Source organism: Trichoderma camerunense (assembly GCF_050948025.1).
Source record: "Trichoderma camerunense strain CBS 138272 chromosome Unknown V8C40scaffold_3, whole genome shotgun sequence".
Classification (NCBI taxonomy): domain Eukaryota; kingdom Fungi; phylum Ascomycota; class Sordariomycetes; order Hypocreales; family Hypocreaceae; genus Trichoderma; species Trichoderma camerunense.
In genome coordinates, this window is record NW_028145367.1 from 2,116,832 (window position 1) to 2,133,178 (window position 16,347).

The 16,347-nt window shown below is 52.5% G+C and overlaps 3 protein-coding genes across 3 annotated transcripts; all 3 read right to left on the minus strand.

The window, feature by feature from the left end:
• Positions 1-5,936: 5,936 nt before the first annotated feature.
• On the minus strand, positions 5,937-6,522 carry V8C40DRAFT_149674 (uncharacterized protein). Its single transcript, XM_083211290.1, has one exon. The coding sequence runs from the start codon at positions 6,338-6,340 to the stop codon at positions 6,023-6,025; it is 318 nt and encodes a 105-aa protein (XP_083077342.1). The 5' UTR covers positions 6,341-6,522; the 3' UTR covers positions 5,937-6,022.
• A 723-nt stretch (positions 6,523-7,245) lies between these two features.
• V8C40DRAFT_149725 (uncharacterized protein) lies at positions 7,246-8,424 on the minus strand. Its single transcript, XM_083211291.1, has one exon. It carries the CDS (start codon positions 8,025-8,027, stop codon positions 7,698-7,700), a length of 330 nt encoding a protein of 109 aa, XP_083077343.1. The 5' UTR covers positions 8,028-8,424; the 3' UTR covers positions 7,246-7,697.
• Positions 8,425-9,882: 1,458 nt separating this feature from the next.
• On the minus strand, positions 9,883-11,039 carry V8C40DRAFT_236595 (uncharacterized protein). The gene is made up of 2 exons (XM_083214073.1): positions 10,260-11,039; positions 9,883-10,196 (listed from the first exon to the last, which is right to left on the minus strand). Exon 1 carries the CDS (start codon positions 10,844-10,846, stop codon positions 10,352-10,354), a length of 495 nt encoding a protein of 164 aa, XP_083077344.1. The 5' UTR covers positions 10,847-11,039; the 3' UTR covers positions 9,883-10,196; positions 10,260-10,351.
• Between the last annotated feature and the right edge of the window lie 5,308 nt (positions 11,040-16,347).

The following is a 16,347-nucleotide window of genomic DNA, read 5'->3' on the forward strand; positions in this document are numbered from 1 at the left end:
CATACTAGGGTCTGCATCTCGGGAGATTTGGGACGAGATAAATAATGTCCCAGACGAGACAGGTAACAAAGAGGAGGGCAAAAGAGACACCCCCGACTATTACCCTTCTGTCGATTGTCGGCGAGTTAACAAGTCCGGCAGCCCGTCTGCTCGTACGCGAGTTTCCTTCTTTTACAATGCAAGATACAGAGTTAGATACACCCCGGAAAAACAAACCATCATTACTGTAGAGATAGAGATACTAGATACATGCAGTAGACAGAGGTGGACGATACGGGATACGCGATGCCGTCACTGCTTTGCTTTACTTTACTTGGCAATTCCTTCACACCCACCCTATACCTCATCACCTCGCTTCAGCAACCTCTTCATGCAACATCAGGAAGAAGAGCTGAAAATGTAGCCCAAGCTCAGCTCAAAGCCCTGCAAGTGAGCACAAACCACATACAACACATCACGCAGTAGACTCCTGCAGCCGAGTTTTCTAGAACAATGTGCGCTCAGGCTGAGGAAGCGACATGGAATGTGATGAGAAGAAACAAAAGGATCCTCAAGGGGCACAGAGAGGGAAGCGTGGGAGTGGGAGTGGGAGGGGTTAAGCCGAAGCGAATCACATCTACGAAGGATGAAGCTACAGTAGTGCCGTCGTTGCTGTACTATCAGAGGCGGGAACTTGGCCAGATCTTCAACGATCCTCATTGGCCGCCTTCTCATTCCTTCAAAGATAGCTTTCCATCTTTACAGGCAAACGGGTTACAGCTCTTGCAGCTGTATGTCATTGCGCATCTTTTCTGCTTCTGCGTCTGCTTCTTTCGCTTCTTCTTTGGGGATCGTTGCAGATGGGACGAGATGGCGTCAACCCACCCTCGTGTAGGAGGACATGCTCCGTATCAAAGGGTGTGTGTGAAGCGGTGCCGTGTCGTCAAGTTTCAATATTGTTCCTACCGTAAAGTTTACTCGTACTTGTCGTATGCGAAGGAGTTGAAGAGGGGAAAGTCCGTCATTCGGACCGCGCAGCCCCGAAAAATAGCAGAGGCGTCTCGCATTAAATCAACACATGACAATTACAAGACAAAGAGGGTAAAAAGTCAAATCAACACGATCAACGACCCCAAAAACCTGTTTTTCTTGGGTCTAGACGTCCATCCCCCGCAAATCCCGAGCAAAAACAAGCAAACGCCTTGCTGCACATCCTGCTCTAAAAAGAGCAACTCTAGCGAAAAAAAGGAAAAATAAATCTCACCATGAGCTGGGGGGAAGGAACATCCAACAAAGACCACGCGTTCTTCCCAAGAGCTTTGACATTGACATGCCAGATTTCTTTGCTCCCACCCCCAAATCTCACGGGGGTTTCCCTTCTTCCCTTTCATCTTCATTTTCAACCCCTCTCTCGATGCAACCCCCTCCCAGAAAAAAGATGCAGAACCACCAGAACAAAAGGAAGCTCAGAAAGAGGCAATACCGACAGCAGAAGCCGGCCGCGAATCAGCGGCCCCAGGAACAAGGCACAGCACATCAAAGGTCGCTAATGCTGCCCTGAAACGTGCAAGAACGTGGCATCGGGGTCTCTCCCCCCTCGTGGAGGGTGTGAAGGAGCAAGAAAGAGTCATCGTGAGAAGCAGTTCAAGTCGAGAAGAGAAAAAGAAGATGAAAAAGCGGCATGGCGTCGTCGTCTTGGATCAGAATGGCGCGCTTCTGCCCTTGTTCTTGTCTCCCACCCCTTGCGGCCCCATGCCATGATTTTCTTTGCAAATGCCTCTTCGGAAGGATTCACCTCGCCGTCCATCTCCCATCTCGTTCCCATCCTCTTGCGCGATGCAATCTGTCTGTCCGGTTCATTTGGCCAAGTCATGCCGCTCCCCGGCTCCCTCTCTTTGCTTCCCCCTCAAACTCACGCCCCCATGCATACTCTCTCTCTCCCATCCCATCATCCCGCATCTCCATCTTTTCTTCATCCCACTCCACGCCCGACGAGATGAATATGGACAGACGGGCAGATGATGCGACTGCTAGTGCCTCGACGCACGAGCCCCCCAGATGAGGTGCCATCAACTCTAACCGGCGCCCTGACAGGCCCGTTTCTCCAATCATTGCTACCAGACGCATTTGCTGTGCAGCGGCTTGCAATGCCGGCTCCTTGTCCGAACCATTTGCTGTGCCCAAAACCTACCACGCCCATTTGCAAAGGAACCCACTTGCCTGTCAGTTCCGGCAAATCCTCATCCCCATGTCACGTCTCTGCTTTCTGTACTCAAACACACACGTTGATTAGTGCGGTACAGGTTAATGCCACGCTCTCTGCAAAGGGAAACTCTGGGCGGGATATGGCATGACCCCCCCTGGTCCGATCTTGTTGAGCCTATCCTGGGCAATTTATTCTACTTGCTTGGAATAATGGGCAAAGCTATGCATAGGTCTAGCCCTCTTTTTTTGCCTCTCTCTCTCTTTCTCTCTCTTTTTTTCCTGTCCCTTGAAGATGTGCTAGTGCACCAGGGCAGGATGACAAGGGACGACGATGATCCGCCAAGCCAGTGAGAAGTGCTAGTACATAAGCACAAGGCCAATTTGGCCGGCATCAGACAGATAATGAGAAAGGGGAAGACCACCACTCCACAAGAAACAGAGACAGCCTCAATGGGAATAAACTGGAAACAAGAAGAGAAAGTGAAACATGAAGACAAAAAGCAAAACTCAACAGCGCATCATCACAGCTGGATTCTGGGGTATCCCCTCACCCCTTCTTTTCCTCCTCCTCACTCTCCAGACGCTTCATCTCACGGAGCATCCCATCTCATCCCATCAACCACGCCGAGTCCCAGAGAGAGTGACCAAAACTACTCGCACCACTCCCAGGTTCAGGTCCCCAAAGCATGGGCCAGATACCCATCCGTGATCCACACATCACAAGATGCTCCTCGTGGAGTCTCAAGTCTTGCTCCTACCTGCCCATCCCCCCTTCTCCGCGGTTCTACTCCCGGTGGCTTGGCACGTCTAGTGCACCTATCTCGAAAATCGAACACGCAAAAACAAGGTGGCAAATTGAGCTCGCCTTGTCCCATGCGATGCGATCCACCATGCAGCGATTACCTGTGCCTGTCACGTACGTGGCTCCCATGTAAGCCCACCAAGCAGAAAAGGGCCTGGGCAGGTTTATGGGGACACTTTTTTCTTGCTGTCCCGCGCACAGTAAGGCAATTACCGCGCAAAATTGATGACGGCACGATGGCTCTTACAGTCCCAGCGCAAAGAAGAGTCCCCAATTAACCAGATGAGACCAAAAAAAAGGGCCAGTCGAGAATGAGGCCGAGCCGGCAGAGAGGCGGCAGACATGGGGGAGACGTGGGCAATCTCATCAGCAATCTGGGGGGGCTGCTCGCCAACACGGAAGATGGCCATTCTGCAATGTGCCTCGTATCGACGATTGTGTATACGGCCTCAAAGAACACCCCTCCCATGAGCAAAAGACAGAAAAAAACAAGAGCAAGAATAAGATCATGACATACCTCCTTGTCCTGTCTGAATCTTCAGCTCAAACGACCCGCCCGTGACAGGCCCAAATCACGCACACTCCCCGTGGATTCTTTGCGACGCGAGCCTCAATGCCTGCCACCATCGTCCTTTCGACATGCCATCTTGAGCGTTGACACTGCCCCGGTACTCACACCAAGAAGCCTCCAAAACTGGCCCACGACGTTGCATCGGGGGACCCCTCCCCCCCTTCCCTTGCCGCGTACAAGTGTGGCATGTAATACATGCTCTTCCCGTACAGTTTAGCCTCGCAATCAATAGAGCCAAGATCCATCCGTGCACGAATTCACTTGTCGTGCTAACACAGAGTCGCATCGCACATCTGCAAGCGCTCGGGGGGATCTACTGGGAATCCTTCAAATCCCCTCCCACGCTGCTGCCACGTTCTCTAGAGTAGTGCCACCCTCCCTCTTCTCTCTTGAGGGCCCTTCTTTACTACCTTACCAAAGACGACTGGTACCTGGATTAGCACAGTCTTACCCCTGGGGGCTTTGTCATGGGCTCCTCTCTGGAGAATGCCACTCAACCATGCCATGCCGGCTCTTTCAGCTCAGTACGCGTGCATCTGGAAGACACGGTAGCATCGTTCTACGGGGAGTTCTGTCATTGCTTTGAGCTGGGTCACGAGCCTCTTTCGCCTCTCCGTGGGTTCCCACGGAATACGATGCCATGGGTGAACCATGCCTGGCCTGACCCAGCTTTGTCAAATTTTACACAACATGCCGACGAATACTCGTACAAGCAATGCGTGCCAGCGAGTTCTACTCCGTACTGAGTATTTCGTCCCTTGTAAATTGACGAGAGAGATTTCTCCAGCCGGGCAACTAGGCTTGCTGCCGCTGCATATTACCACGTGCTCTGCCAACCCTCCAAATCTCTCCCGGGAGCCAAATGGTGTGTACCAATGCTCCGTATTGGTCCGACACTTGGTTTGGCCCTTACTGGCTCAAGACTTTCGTGCAGTAACGCGTCAACTAGTATCGTGCAAGAGACAGGGCCCCTGGTTGCGGCTCCCCGACCCCCATGCTCACGGCCATCCCAGCCATCGCCGACCTATCCGGGAATCAACTGGCTTGTTCTTGCTCCAGACGCCTGATAGTCAGTCCTACGGAGCAGATACGGCGCCTTTCTCTTCCTTCGACGCCGTTTCAACTTGACATCGGCGACTTCACCTCGGCACAGCCCTTCACTTTCTGAACATCAAGGTGCCATGTCCATGCATGAGACTCGTTCTGGAAACGAGGGACCCCATGCTACATACCGTGGCGAGCCCATTGGAACACAAGTTCCCAGAGCCCACATTTCATTACATACTCCGTACGACTATCACTGCAGAATACAACGCTCTACTTGGTACTCCTTGAAGCTTAGACCTTACCTAGCCGGATATCGCGACGGCAGCCGGGTGTTTGTCTTCCGCCTATGAGTCGCCTGCCGTGCCTCTTTTAGATATGGTTCTGACAGTCTGACTCGACAACTGGCCCCGCAACAAGCACAGAAAACGGCATTCAATGCTTCGCTTCAAGTCGGACCCCGGCAGCATGATTCATGAAGAGACTCCATGAAGCCATATGCCGTGTCAATAGTTGTCAAAGATAGATAGCTTCACTTGCCAAGCGAAGAGGGACCCGCGCGCTTCTGTCTGTTTTATGTGAACAGATAATCTCCGTGGCCACTCACTGATTACTAGTAGGTAGTTCCTTTTTCCTCATCTCTTCTTTTGTCACATACCATGTCTCTTTTTGGCAGGCAGAACCCCCAAAGCAGACACTAGGTCAGTGGCTTAGAAAACGTGAACCACGTTTACAGACCACATACGCCCTAGGACACATGATATGATAGGATTTTGTCTTTGCTGCATGCATGAAAACATGGGTTTATAGGCAAAAAAAAAGCCCCCAGGTATAGAGAACCTGGCCAGCACTAAGGCATCCCAACGTAGTCCAGGGACGCTTTAAGGACGCTCTAAAGGATTACAAAGGCGCAATTTTCAGGGTTGACAAATCTAAGGAGAAGGAAAAGAAGGTGAATGGAAGAGAAAGGCGGCATGAAGCAGAAACACGCCAAAGCATGGGACGCAGCAACTTAACTGTCCTATCAACGTGAATGAGGACTAGCACGCCACGGAGCAGGAATCGTCAATTAAGCCGTTCGGTAAGTAGCATCATTGGCGTAGGCCGGCAAATAGCCATGGTTAGCGTTTTTCGGGGGCATCATCGGAGATGTGGATGTGCCTTTTCGTATGATCCGTCGCCGGGGTAAGCGATTTGTCGAGATTCCCTTTTCAGTCAATCGTATACATGTACGATCGCCGTCGATCATCAATCACAGAAAACAACCATTCCCGACTCCGATGCTTGCCGTCGGGAAGGAAGAGAGGCATCTATTAGTCCAGCATTAGTCCAGCTTGCATTTGATCTGACCAAGGGGGAGAGACAACGTGGATTGATATCCCACGATGCCTTTTACCTGTACCTCCCCCACCTCCCCCACCTCACATAAAACCTCTCCTCCAAAAAGAGAATTTTATTAAGCTTGAACATTTGTGCCTAACATTTCGAGAGGCCGTCTCGCTGTAGCAGGCGGTGGGCGGCACTACTTCTGCCACCGAAGCCCAACCTAGCTGGTTAGTTTTACATCTAGGGTTTAGTTTCGTCTGCCATTCGTGGGTTGACCAATCCCCCAATGTCTCTGTTTCGACTGGGGGGATGGGGAAAGCTGCCGGCCCCCTAAAAGAAGGGGAAAAAAAGATGAAGAAAGTTGCCCTTACCTGCTGGCTAGTTTGGTGGCTGCCTGAAGAGAAACACTCCATTAATGCCGAGCAAAAAAAAGAAGAGAAGAAGCCGGTGAAGGGGGAAAAGAGGCGCTGGCTAGCCTATTCCAAATGTTTCTGGCGTGTATGAAGTAGAGACAAAGAGAGACGAAAAGAGGTGGGAAGATAATGGGCCGATGTAGAATGCGAGGTAGGTAGAGTAAGGAGGTGGTATCAGGGAGTAAAAGTCGCGGCTCAGAAGAACGGTGTACGCTGCCTAAAGGTACAATCTAGATACATCGTCAATGTTGCCCAAAGGGGCCGGAATGTGACGCTGTATGCAATGCTCTATGCAACGCTGTATGCAAGATGCTCCTGGCAGGTGCATACGGCGACGCCGCGGTTAGAGGAGAGGCCAGCACGTGTTGAATAGTGATAGGGACAAAGCCGTTACCTCATCTGGTCCGTCCTGCAAAGGAGCAGTGGCGTTCATTGACTGGCTCGTACTCGCATTGGGGGGGACGGCGGATGCGGCAGATTGTAGAATAGCGACATGAAGGTGCAGAAAGCGAGATATTTTGGCTGGCAAACATCTCGGGCAGCACAAGAAGGATTAGACGGGCTCTCTGATATTAAGTCGTTCGGTATTGGAGCAAAAAATAAAGTGGCCTGAATAATGACACACTGCGTGACCCGGCACTCGCCAGGCTCTGTCTGTCCCCCAGCTTTCCCAGCTTCCCTGGCGCCCGCAAAAGACGGCCTCGGACGGGCGGCAGTGCCAGTACGGTGCGTGTTATTCCCAGTTGCCTGGTATTGGAAGAAGATTGGATGCTCTGTGCCACGGTACTGCTACCTACCTACTCGGGTGGGCTGGGAGCAGTGGTGGTTGTAGCAGTAACAAGGACGGGATAATGACAAAAGAAACACTATAGTACGGGTCGTATGCCAATGATTTTGGGGACCCGGGGAGGGGCAAATGCATGCCTAGCACTGCAGAGTGTGCAGCATCTTGATGAAACACAGCCAGCCTGATTGCCACTACTGAAGGCGGTGTTGTTATCATTTGTGATATCACGATGCCATCTCGTGCGCAGTGACCGCAAGAATAACTAGAGACGCAAAGCAGCACCAGCAAAATTAGACGGTATGCTCCTAGCCTCGGCGAGACACCGATCACCAAGCGTTGCTGGCATCCTCCACAAGACTAGTCCACGACCTCCCTGTGTGCTGCAGGCTGCTGCGACTGAAGCTGCATTCCGGGGAGGCAAGAAGCTTTAGGGAAACGTGGACACTGCAGAAGCTGCATGCAGCCAGCTCTTTTCCCTTGTTGCCGTGGCCAGTCCGTCTGCCTCTCGCTGTGCTTCGAGGCCCACACCAGCTCCCAAAGTTTGTGTGCATTGTCACGGGCTCCATACCTTCAGGCAGAGCCCACATATGCAGTGCTGTGCTGTGTGTTGCAGTGCAGCGCACGAGGCGTGCCCACTGCGGCGGTGCCCATCCCGCCTTTTCTCCCGCAAAACTGAAGCTCCCGCACTGAAAAAGGGCGGTCGACCAGGGAGCAGTCGACGAGAGTCAAGATGGGGCCGGCTGGCCAAAGTCCACCAATGGTGGACAAGGGTACCAGACAGGGCACCATTGACGCACCGTGAACGGGTTGCACGGCATGAGCGCACTGGGCACGAGTTGTTCTCGTCGTCGAACAAGCTTCGACGCCGCCTTTCTGTGCTGGGGGTGGTCCTTGAGCCATGACGACGACGACGAGACGGAGGCGATGGGACAGCAGACAAGCATCGGAGCAGATGGCAATGCTAAGAGGGGGCGGAAGTAACAGCCGCCGCCGGGCTGCGTACGCAATCCAGTCTCGGTCGGATCCCAGGGAAGGACGGCGAGCCGTTTTGCTCTACTTGGCGGTGTCCGTCCTTTGTTACAGGAGCCGAAATGCCAACATGGCTAGCAATAGCTCCATGCGACCAAGCAAGCCAGTCGCAGCGATTCCTACTATTTTCGTAGTCTCTGGACAGAGCTTCACGATGGATCCCCCTTTCCCCTACTAGCGCTAAAATGTCGAAATAGCAGGATAGAAGAAAAATAAGTGATAATACCAATTACCGGCAGAGCTGGATATCGGCGACTCGAAACAGCCCAAGCTGCCATCTCAAATCTCCAGCGACAGCCATGACGCGATACCTGTTTCGGGGATCTGAAGTAAACGCTGTGGGAAACCCAACGGGCTGGGGAGTTTCCCCTGGTTGCTCGCCGAATCTCTGGCACTGCACCACCGATTTCGAGACGGCGACCCATTGCAACGCGGCCAATGGCAGGGGAAACGCCACGTCTTGTCTGGCCCGCAGATGGAAACCAAACGGTCTCGTTGCACCTTGTCTGCTTCCCGGGAGAGGGGTTCGGGGAGGGTAGCGGAGGCAGATCATTGGATCATTCAGAAAAGGCTCTGGCGCCTCTGTTCCAAAAGAACCCTTGCGAAGGGGGGGGGCGCGTGTCTAAACCAAGTTAGCACAGATGCGACGGCAAGGATCATGGGGAGAGGAGGGGGAGTGAACAGAACGTAGGGCTGAACCAGGCCAGGCCATCCCACCGTGTCCCAGAAGACAGCACAGGTCGATGCCAGGATGCGGCCAGGGCAGCCAATTGGGGGGCCTCGGACAGAGCCCTGGGATTCTGCTGGCCAACAACATCCTTGTCCAGACCTCCCGCACCGCGTACGCCCGCTGCACAGCGTCCCGCTCGGCATCCCCGAAGAGACGTTGAATTAATTGCTAGACTCACCGCTGGAACAGCAGAGAATGGGTGAGTTTGAGCTGGGGGCCGCATCTCTGTCGTGGCACTGCACTGTATCGGGTAGCGAAGTCAACCTGGCGGCGTCCAAAAGCTATGGCCACGGTCCAGATTGTTGCATCTCTTTTTCTCACCCAGCCCTACAGCCCGAAATCAAGTACCGACCGACACTCTGGGTCAGGCAGACAGATGAACCGGTGTGAGCCTGACAAAGCAACAGGTACGACGACTAATCCGAGCTCGGTGAGCTTGCTGCTCTCCCTTTTGATTAGCTTCAAATGCAAAAAAGCAAAAGCAGCTCTTGCAAACGGGAGCTCTCGTTTACCCAATTGCTTTTGTGATTTTCAGTGATTCTCTTTTTTATTATTATTTCCTTCTTCTCTTCCTAGTGTCGGTCTGTTTGTAGGGCACCACGATGCGTTGTCGACCGGCGACAGGCTGCAACAGCAACAGCAGGGTCTCTGGCTGAAGCAGATGGGCTGCAGCAGCGCCAATGAGCTGTTTCTCAAATCGTACGACGGGGGGAGCCTCCTCGTCGATCAAATCTGCATTCTCGACGAGGGGGGTCTGGGCTGGGACTCCGTAAAGTAGCATGATTGCGTCTGCGGCGTCTGCAGGAGAGAAGAAGCATGGAGCATTGAGCATTGAGGCATTTCTGCCACCCCCCTTTGAGGGCGTGGGAAGAGCGGCACCTCACGTGATCGGCCCTGGGAAGACGTGAAAGATTTAGCCCACAATGTCTGGGGCTACCAATCAGGCTCCGCCCTGAATACGGTTTGCTGTTTTGGAACAAGCTTCAAGGGCCAAGCTGCCAAAAATAAAGTACTCGATACTTATAGACTACGCTAAAATGCAAGCAAGATTAAGTACTCGCAACCCTGGCCCGTCACGGAGAAGCTGCTCCTCATCTACCCGCCTCTCCCAGGCAAATAGCAGCCGGCCCCGCCCCGTCAAACTAGCCCCCAAAACGAAGGGTCGTGATACTGCTAGCGACTGCTCGCTGCTGCTAATAAAACTGCGTCGATGCGAAAGCGAAAGGATTGATAGGGCCACGACAATGGCCCTTGGGAAATTAGTTGAATCAAAGGATGAATGATGGCACCGCATTGAGAAAGAGTAGAGACTGCACAAGCTTCAGCCTCAAATCCTGCCTGGCGGTCTGGAACCCCCTGGGGAACAAAAGAACCTTAAACTCGCCGTGACAAGATGGACGGCGAACGCCTTGTGGCCGAGGCATACTCCCTCCTGACGAGGTTAACGAACCCGTGATGCTGTCGCTCACAGCGATGTTCGGCAGCTCCAGTGCGTAGTGCGTATTACTTTCGTACAGTACGGTGCAGGCGCCGGCGGCCCCCTTGCGACAGGGGCAAGCGTTCGGGGAGCAGAAGCATTGACTCCGGGCTTGGCACCATGTCTGTTGATGATCGAGTTCCCTAATGGCATCACCGAGATCTGATCAGTGCGTGCGTGCGTCCGAGGGTTGGGGGGTCCCACGGCCACGGAGGAGGAGCCAAAAGAAAGAAAAAATACCGAGCTGGAAAAAGAGATAGCCGGGAAGAGCAAGAGAAAAAAAAAATTGCCATGGAAAGTGTCCCAATCCGTGGCACCGGGTCTGGATATCCGGTCCGGAGGTTTGTTGTCCCTGGGACTGGGAACTCCATTGCGACTCCATGCATCACCACTTTTACCCAGATTTTGGCTTTGCACCCAACAGAGTGAAACGGGCGCTGTTTCTGGCCATCTCTCCATCCCATCTTGCCGCCGGTGGATCATCTGAAGCCTTCGCGGCAGTACTGTGCAGTACGGTACGGTAATAGGAAGAACGAGCTGCCCTGCCCCATCTCCCTCTTCCTCTTTTGCTGCAGCATCAATTGATTCCCCGGGCGTGGGGGCCAACCATGCGACACAGTAACGACCGGATCCGGCAAGGTGAAGGCCATCGAACTCTGGACCAGTCTACCACCTCCTTGTCGCATTCGCCAAGAGAGAAAAGAAGAGATGTCACCAGTCTAGTTTAGCAAGCACCTTGACATGCTCCGTTCCAGACAAGCCCTCCCCTTCCCGCGGATGTACTGCGCCCTTTTTGTCTTGTGCTTGATTGATTTCTTCTTTTTTAAGCTCTTCGCTTGGGAAGCACGGCACGAGAGGAGAACACGGCGCCCGCTCCGGATGCTTGGGTCACAGGGTAGCTTGGGCCCTTTGCCTATGAAAGACCTATGAGAGAATTCCCTCTTTTCCCACCATACATACTTGCAGGTAACAATTCATTTGCCCCGGGACTGCGAGTTACATTGGTTCGACGCAGCTCTGCCAAGGACGGGAAACGTTCCAGAGGGGGATCAGAGGGGAAGGGGGGAGAAGGGAGAGCAGCCAATCATCCGCGTGAGAACCTTATAAACTTGCCATTCGGGGAAAGATGCAAGTCAGAAAAGGAGGTGTTTGATGACGATGCTGTCATTCTTTGGCGCTGTTTTAGAACGGCACTGCCGGACGACGTGGTAAGGCTGAGATGCGCGCCGGCAGCTGCAGTAGCAGAACACACAGACGCACACGCAAATTACTACGAGACGTTTTGACAGGTTTTGGGCGCCTTCTCTCCCCAGGCACCACTAGACACACGGTTGGTGCGAAATGCTCTGTCGTCGCACGTTGAGGCGAAAAGATAAGATACTGGTTTAATGCCTAGGTAAAAAAATGTCACGTCCTTGTCCATGTCCCGTGAGGTGGCACCTAGGTTGTAAAAGAAGGTAGCCGGATGACGGGGGTGGAATGTGGAATGGAACAAGCCCAGAGTTGGTGTGCAAGCGAGAACGACATGTACATTTAGGGCGCGCAAAGGGAAAATGGGAGTGGGTTCTCGTTTCTCGTCTGTCTCGTTTGGCAACGCGGCTATACGGATATCAACTCCAAGTCTTGAGGTCATTTGTGACTCTCTGTATCCGTACCTGGGTATTTTGGCGTTTGGGTAGCCGAGTTGCGAGTACCTGCTACGGCTATCGGCCATGCACGATATCGGACCTTGATTTTGTCCCAATTGCTAACTAAACCATGTCGTAGAACTAGCAAGGGACGAGTACCTAAAAAAAACCAGGCTGTGTGCACTTTACAGCGGCCGCCTGTCGCCGCAATTCCAAATCTTGAATGCCATTCATTGGCCTTTAACCTTTCCAACCCCAAATTTCCCGTTTCGGCGCCTAGTTCGTTTGAATCTGGCTTCCGGAGGAAACAAGTCCCGAGGATTGATTACAAGTAACAATGCAATTTCGAGCGCAGACGACAACCGACCAGATGTACATACACACACCCCCAATTATCACGTTCCGAGGTATTTGGTTTTTTTCCATACCCTTCACCTTTAAACCTTGCAGGCGCGCGCGCGCGCAAGCACTTGGCGTGCGGCTTAAAACCCAGCTGTTCTTTGCTGATGATGCACCACTGACAAGGCTTAGCACGGCCACGGCACGCACATCATGGGTGGCCCAGATGCTGCCAATCTGCCCTTTGCACATCATCTCATTGGCGGCGTTTCTTTTCTTACACGCTGCCAACCCAACCTTGAAGCTTCTCGCTCGAGTTCCTCCGAAAGCTGTTGTGGACATGCCCCCCCAAAAGTACAATTGGTTTCCTAAAGCGAACAAAGCTCAAAAGGCAAATAGATTAATTGGAGCGGTTGCTGGTTTGCCAGCAAGTAGCACGTTGTAGAAGCGAGGGGGGTGGTGTGCGAGCGATGCCCTTCCCGTCGCTTGCCGCTTCCGACGACCTGGAACACGAATGTCTCAGATGCCTTTTGGTTCTCTCTCTTGTGTTGTATAATTTCCCCATTGGAACGCCGAACCCCATGGCAAATTGATGAACTGGTCCAAATCGGACACAGATCAGCCCTGAAATCCTGCAGAGATGAGATGGTGGAATTGTAATTGTAATCACCTCCTGGCATTAATCAGCACAGCAACTGCATCCCATCTGCATCCCGATTTTGATTTGATCACTGTTTGTCCATTGTTTGTAATTATTCTAAGCGAGGGTCAAGATGATTACACAACACGAACAATTATTCCAGTTACTGTACGAGTAACTACGTCGTCAGTTTGACAACTACAGGGTACATGTTCCGTTCTTTGGGCTCCAGTTGCAATGCCACCACTAAAAAGGTCTCCCACCACGGCGGTAGCCTCAGGTACGTACCGTGGGATTGAAGAACGGAAGCGAGGTTAAAGATGTGGGGACCAAAAGGCCCATTCCAAAAAGATACAGTTACAAAGTACATCCCAGGCGAGCCGCGTCCCAGACGAGACGGACGAAAGTGGAGACGCTTTTTCGATACGCACTTTCGCGCCTCTTTGAAGCTGTGCGGCAGATTTCCCTTGGGGTCTCTTGGGGTATTTTGATTGACCTCATTTGCAAGGCCCCGACAAACACGAGCCCCAATTATGGAGAACCCCCAAGGTTGGCGGCAAATCGAAGCGGGAGGTGGGGGGGAGGGGGGGCGGCCAGAGAAAGGCGCAGGTTAGCAGCTTTCGATGCTGTAAATTCCGGAAGCGGATTAGCGGATACTGACTAACCAGGCCCCAAAAAAGTAGGGCAAAAAAAGAATTTGAGAAAGCAGAAACGCGGGGGGTTCGCCTCTCCAATTGGCTCCAAGGGGGTGTGGTGTGGGAACCAATCAGGAGCCCGGGAGCAGCTTAAAAAAGAGGGCCCAGCGAGGGGAGGGGTAAAATGGAACTCGGCCATCTCCCGAGCGCAAATTGGAGCTTATGGCTGTCGGGTACGGGAGAGCCAAGTTCTGACTAAGTCAAGTTGGAGAGTTCCAAGTTCGCCTTTATTCCCGAGTTAGCTTCTCTTTTGATGGCGGGAGATGAAAGGTGTAGGTTACGGAGCACCAAAGACCCGGCCCTTTCGTTCGTGTGCGGTCTTTTGCGCACATTCGACGGAACTACACAAGTACAGCCCGAGATGATTTGCGCGGCAAAGAGACCAGTGAGACGGAAAGACAGCGAGATTGCGGAGTTTTGGCGTTTTTTTGACTTTTGGGAATCCCAAACCGCAAATCTGTCACATCTCGAAATAAGCCCGCGGCACTCGCAAAGTGGCAACCAGATGCTCTGCTCTGTTCGGGAATAAGGCTGTGTTTGCTTTGCCCTTTGCTCCCCGATAAGGCCCTGTGGGGAAACGCTCGTGGGCGATCAAAGTCCCAAAGTTGACCTTGGAGTGTTGCTCAAAGCTCATAGATGGGAATACAAGTGGCCAACCGGAGTATGGGGGAGGGCGTTACGGCTTTCTGGAGCTCCGTATACTCCGTATACTCCGGCAAAACAAATTCCCTGTTGCCTGCTGGGACTTCTTGACTGGAAAGATACGATACCTGTCGTATGCTTGTTTGCGAACAGGTGCACGAGTGCTACATACATGCAAGTACATAGGTATTTTGCCTTGCCAATCTGTGGCCCTTGACTCAATATTGGGTGGAGAGTCCTTGGCGACTGACTGACTGGGACTGACTGACTTACATGATCCCGGGCACTGCTAACCTGCACGACAAAGAAGCGGTACGCCTTGTCACGATCCCGGAGTGCCCCACGAGATACCAAATGAAGGTGCCATGGGAAAATGAAGCGAAAAAGAATAAAACAAAACAAAAAAAGGCCGAACGGGACGATAGTGCGTTCCAAAAGTCGTACGACTCTGTAGGGCGCCGTCGCGGATAAAGATTGGATTCTCTACACTCCATTTGTCCCTTTTTTGCTTTGCTTTGCTTTTTTTAGCTAGCTAATAGCTAGTAAGGTGAACTCATCCACATCCCTAAATAGATTCCAAGCTGCCGGACATGGATATGTGGTATTCCCAAGCGCGTTTGTTCCACGGTATAGCCTCCCACCCCCCAAACCGTGGACGACGAGTAGGTTACCAGGATCGGAAACCCGAAGGCGCTGTTCGCCTGGACCAAAAGGAAAAAACTACAAGACGAAAGTGGGAATGGGAGCATCATTGAAACAAACAATTCCACACGCTTTGTCCCGATGAAGCTAGGAGCTACTGACGGGACTATACCAAAAGGCTGGTAACCCCTTGCTTTCAATGCAAGAGAACAGGAACCAACGAAAAAAAAAAAAAAAAAGAGATTATACAAGGTGCTGTAGAATGTCTGTGCTCCCGTAGATTATTCCCGGTTCCCAAATGATGCTCGGCACCAGATTAATCAACATGAACCCCATTACAGTACTACAATTTTTTTTGACCTGGGTATCGGAGCCCCGACAAAACCAAAGGGAGCTGGCGAGACCACTCACGGCTGTCGCTGAGCGCCGTGATTGGGCCTTCTCTACCGCTGTGGACCATGGAGATCCCGACCTCATATCAATCCATGGGCCCAGCCAATCAGTGTTAGAGTTTCTCAGCGATTACCAAAGGAGCCCCGTTTGGGAACGCTGGGAGAACCCACTGCGGTCGGAGCAAGATTCGCCCGGCGCACAATTTCATGCCGCCGGATGGCCGCGGCACGCCGCAAGGGTTTTTGGGCTACGTGTATGGTGGTGTATTCCGGAGGTTGAAGCTTGGTGGTTGATGCCGTGGAGAGGGACCTTGGGGGGACTTTGCGGCATGATTTCGTGGGTTTGTTTGTCGGTTTTATTTTGGTGAATTAGGAGGTTTGTCGGATTTGCTTGTGATCGCAAGATGGTGGCGACGGAGATACACTGCACATGTTTTCTCTCATTTCCTAATTTCCGTTTATCTATTGATTTGTATTTTTCATTTTTTATTTGTGTTTTATTTTAGTTATGGATCTTCTTTCTTTGTTGTTGATTGACTTGCTCGCAAACAACAGCCTTGTCGTCACCACCCATGTACCTATGATAACATCGTCGTGCTTGGCAGCTTAGGGTCCCACGTCCTCGCTTCATCTTGTCTCGGCAGCATTTTTGGCATCGTCACACTAGCGGCGCCCAAGGAGATTGCAAAGTCGTAGCCTATGGCCCCCCTCGTAGCCCATCGTTCGCAAGGCAAAGCTCTCCTCTTGCCCATCTCCCCGATTGGGGCAGCCGTCTATATCGTCTTGAAGCCTTGCTTTCTCGTCTGGTACTTGCTCTCCCCCGCCCCCCTTGTCCCCTCAAGGGGGTCCCAGTCGTACGGATCCAGTCCACCGGGAGTGGATCGTGCCAAAATGCCGGTTATCCGCCAGCAAAGTTGTTGGCACGAGGAGAGAAGAGAGAGCGTTGCGAGAAAAGGGAAACAGGCAGCGAAGCCAACACCCCCCCGGGACTCGCTCTGAGAAGTCT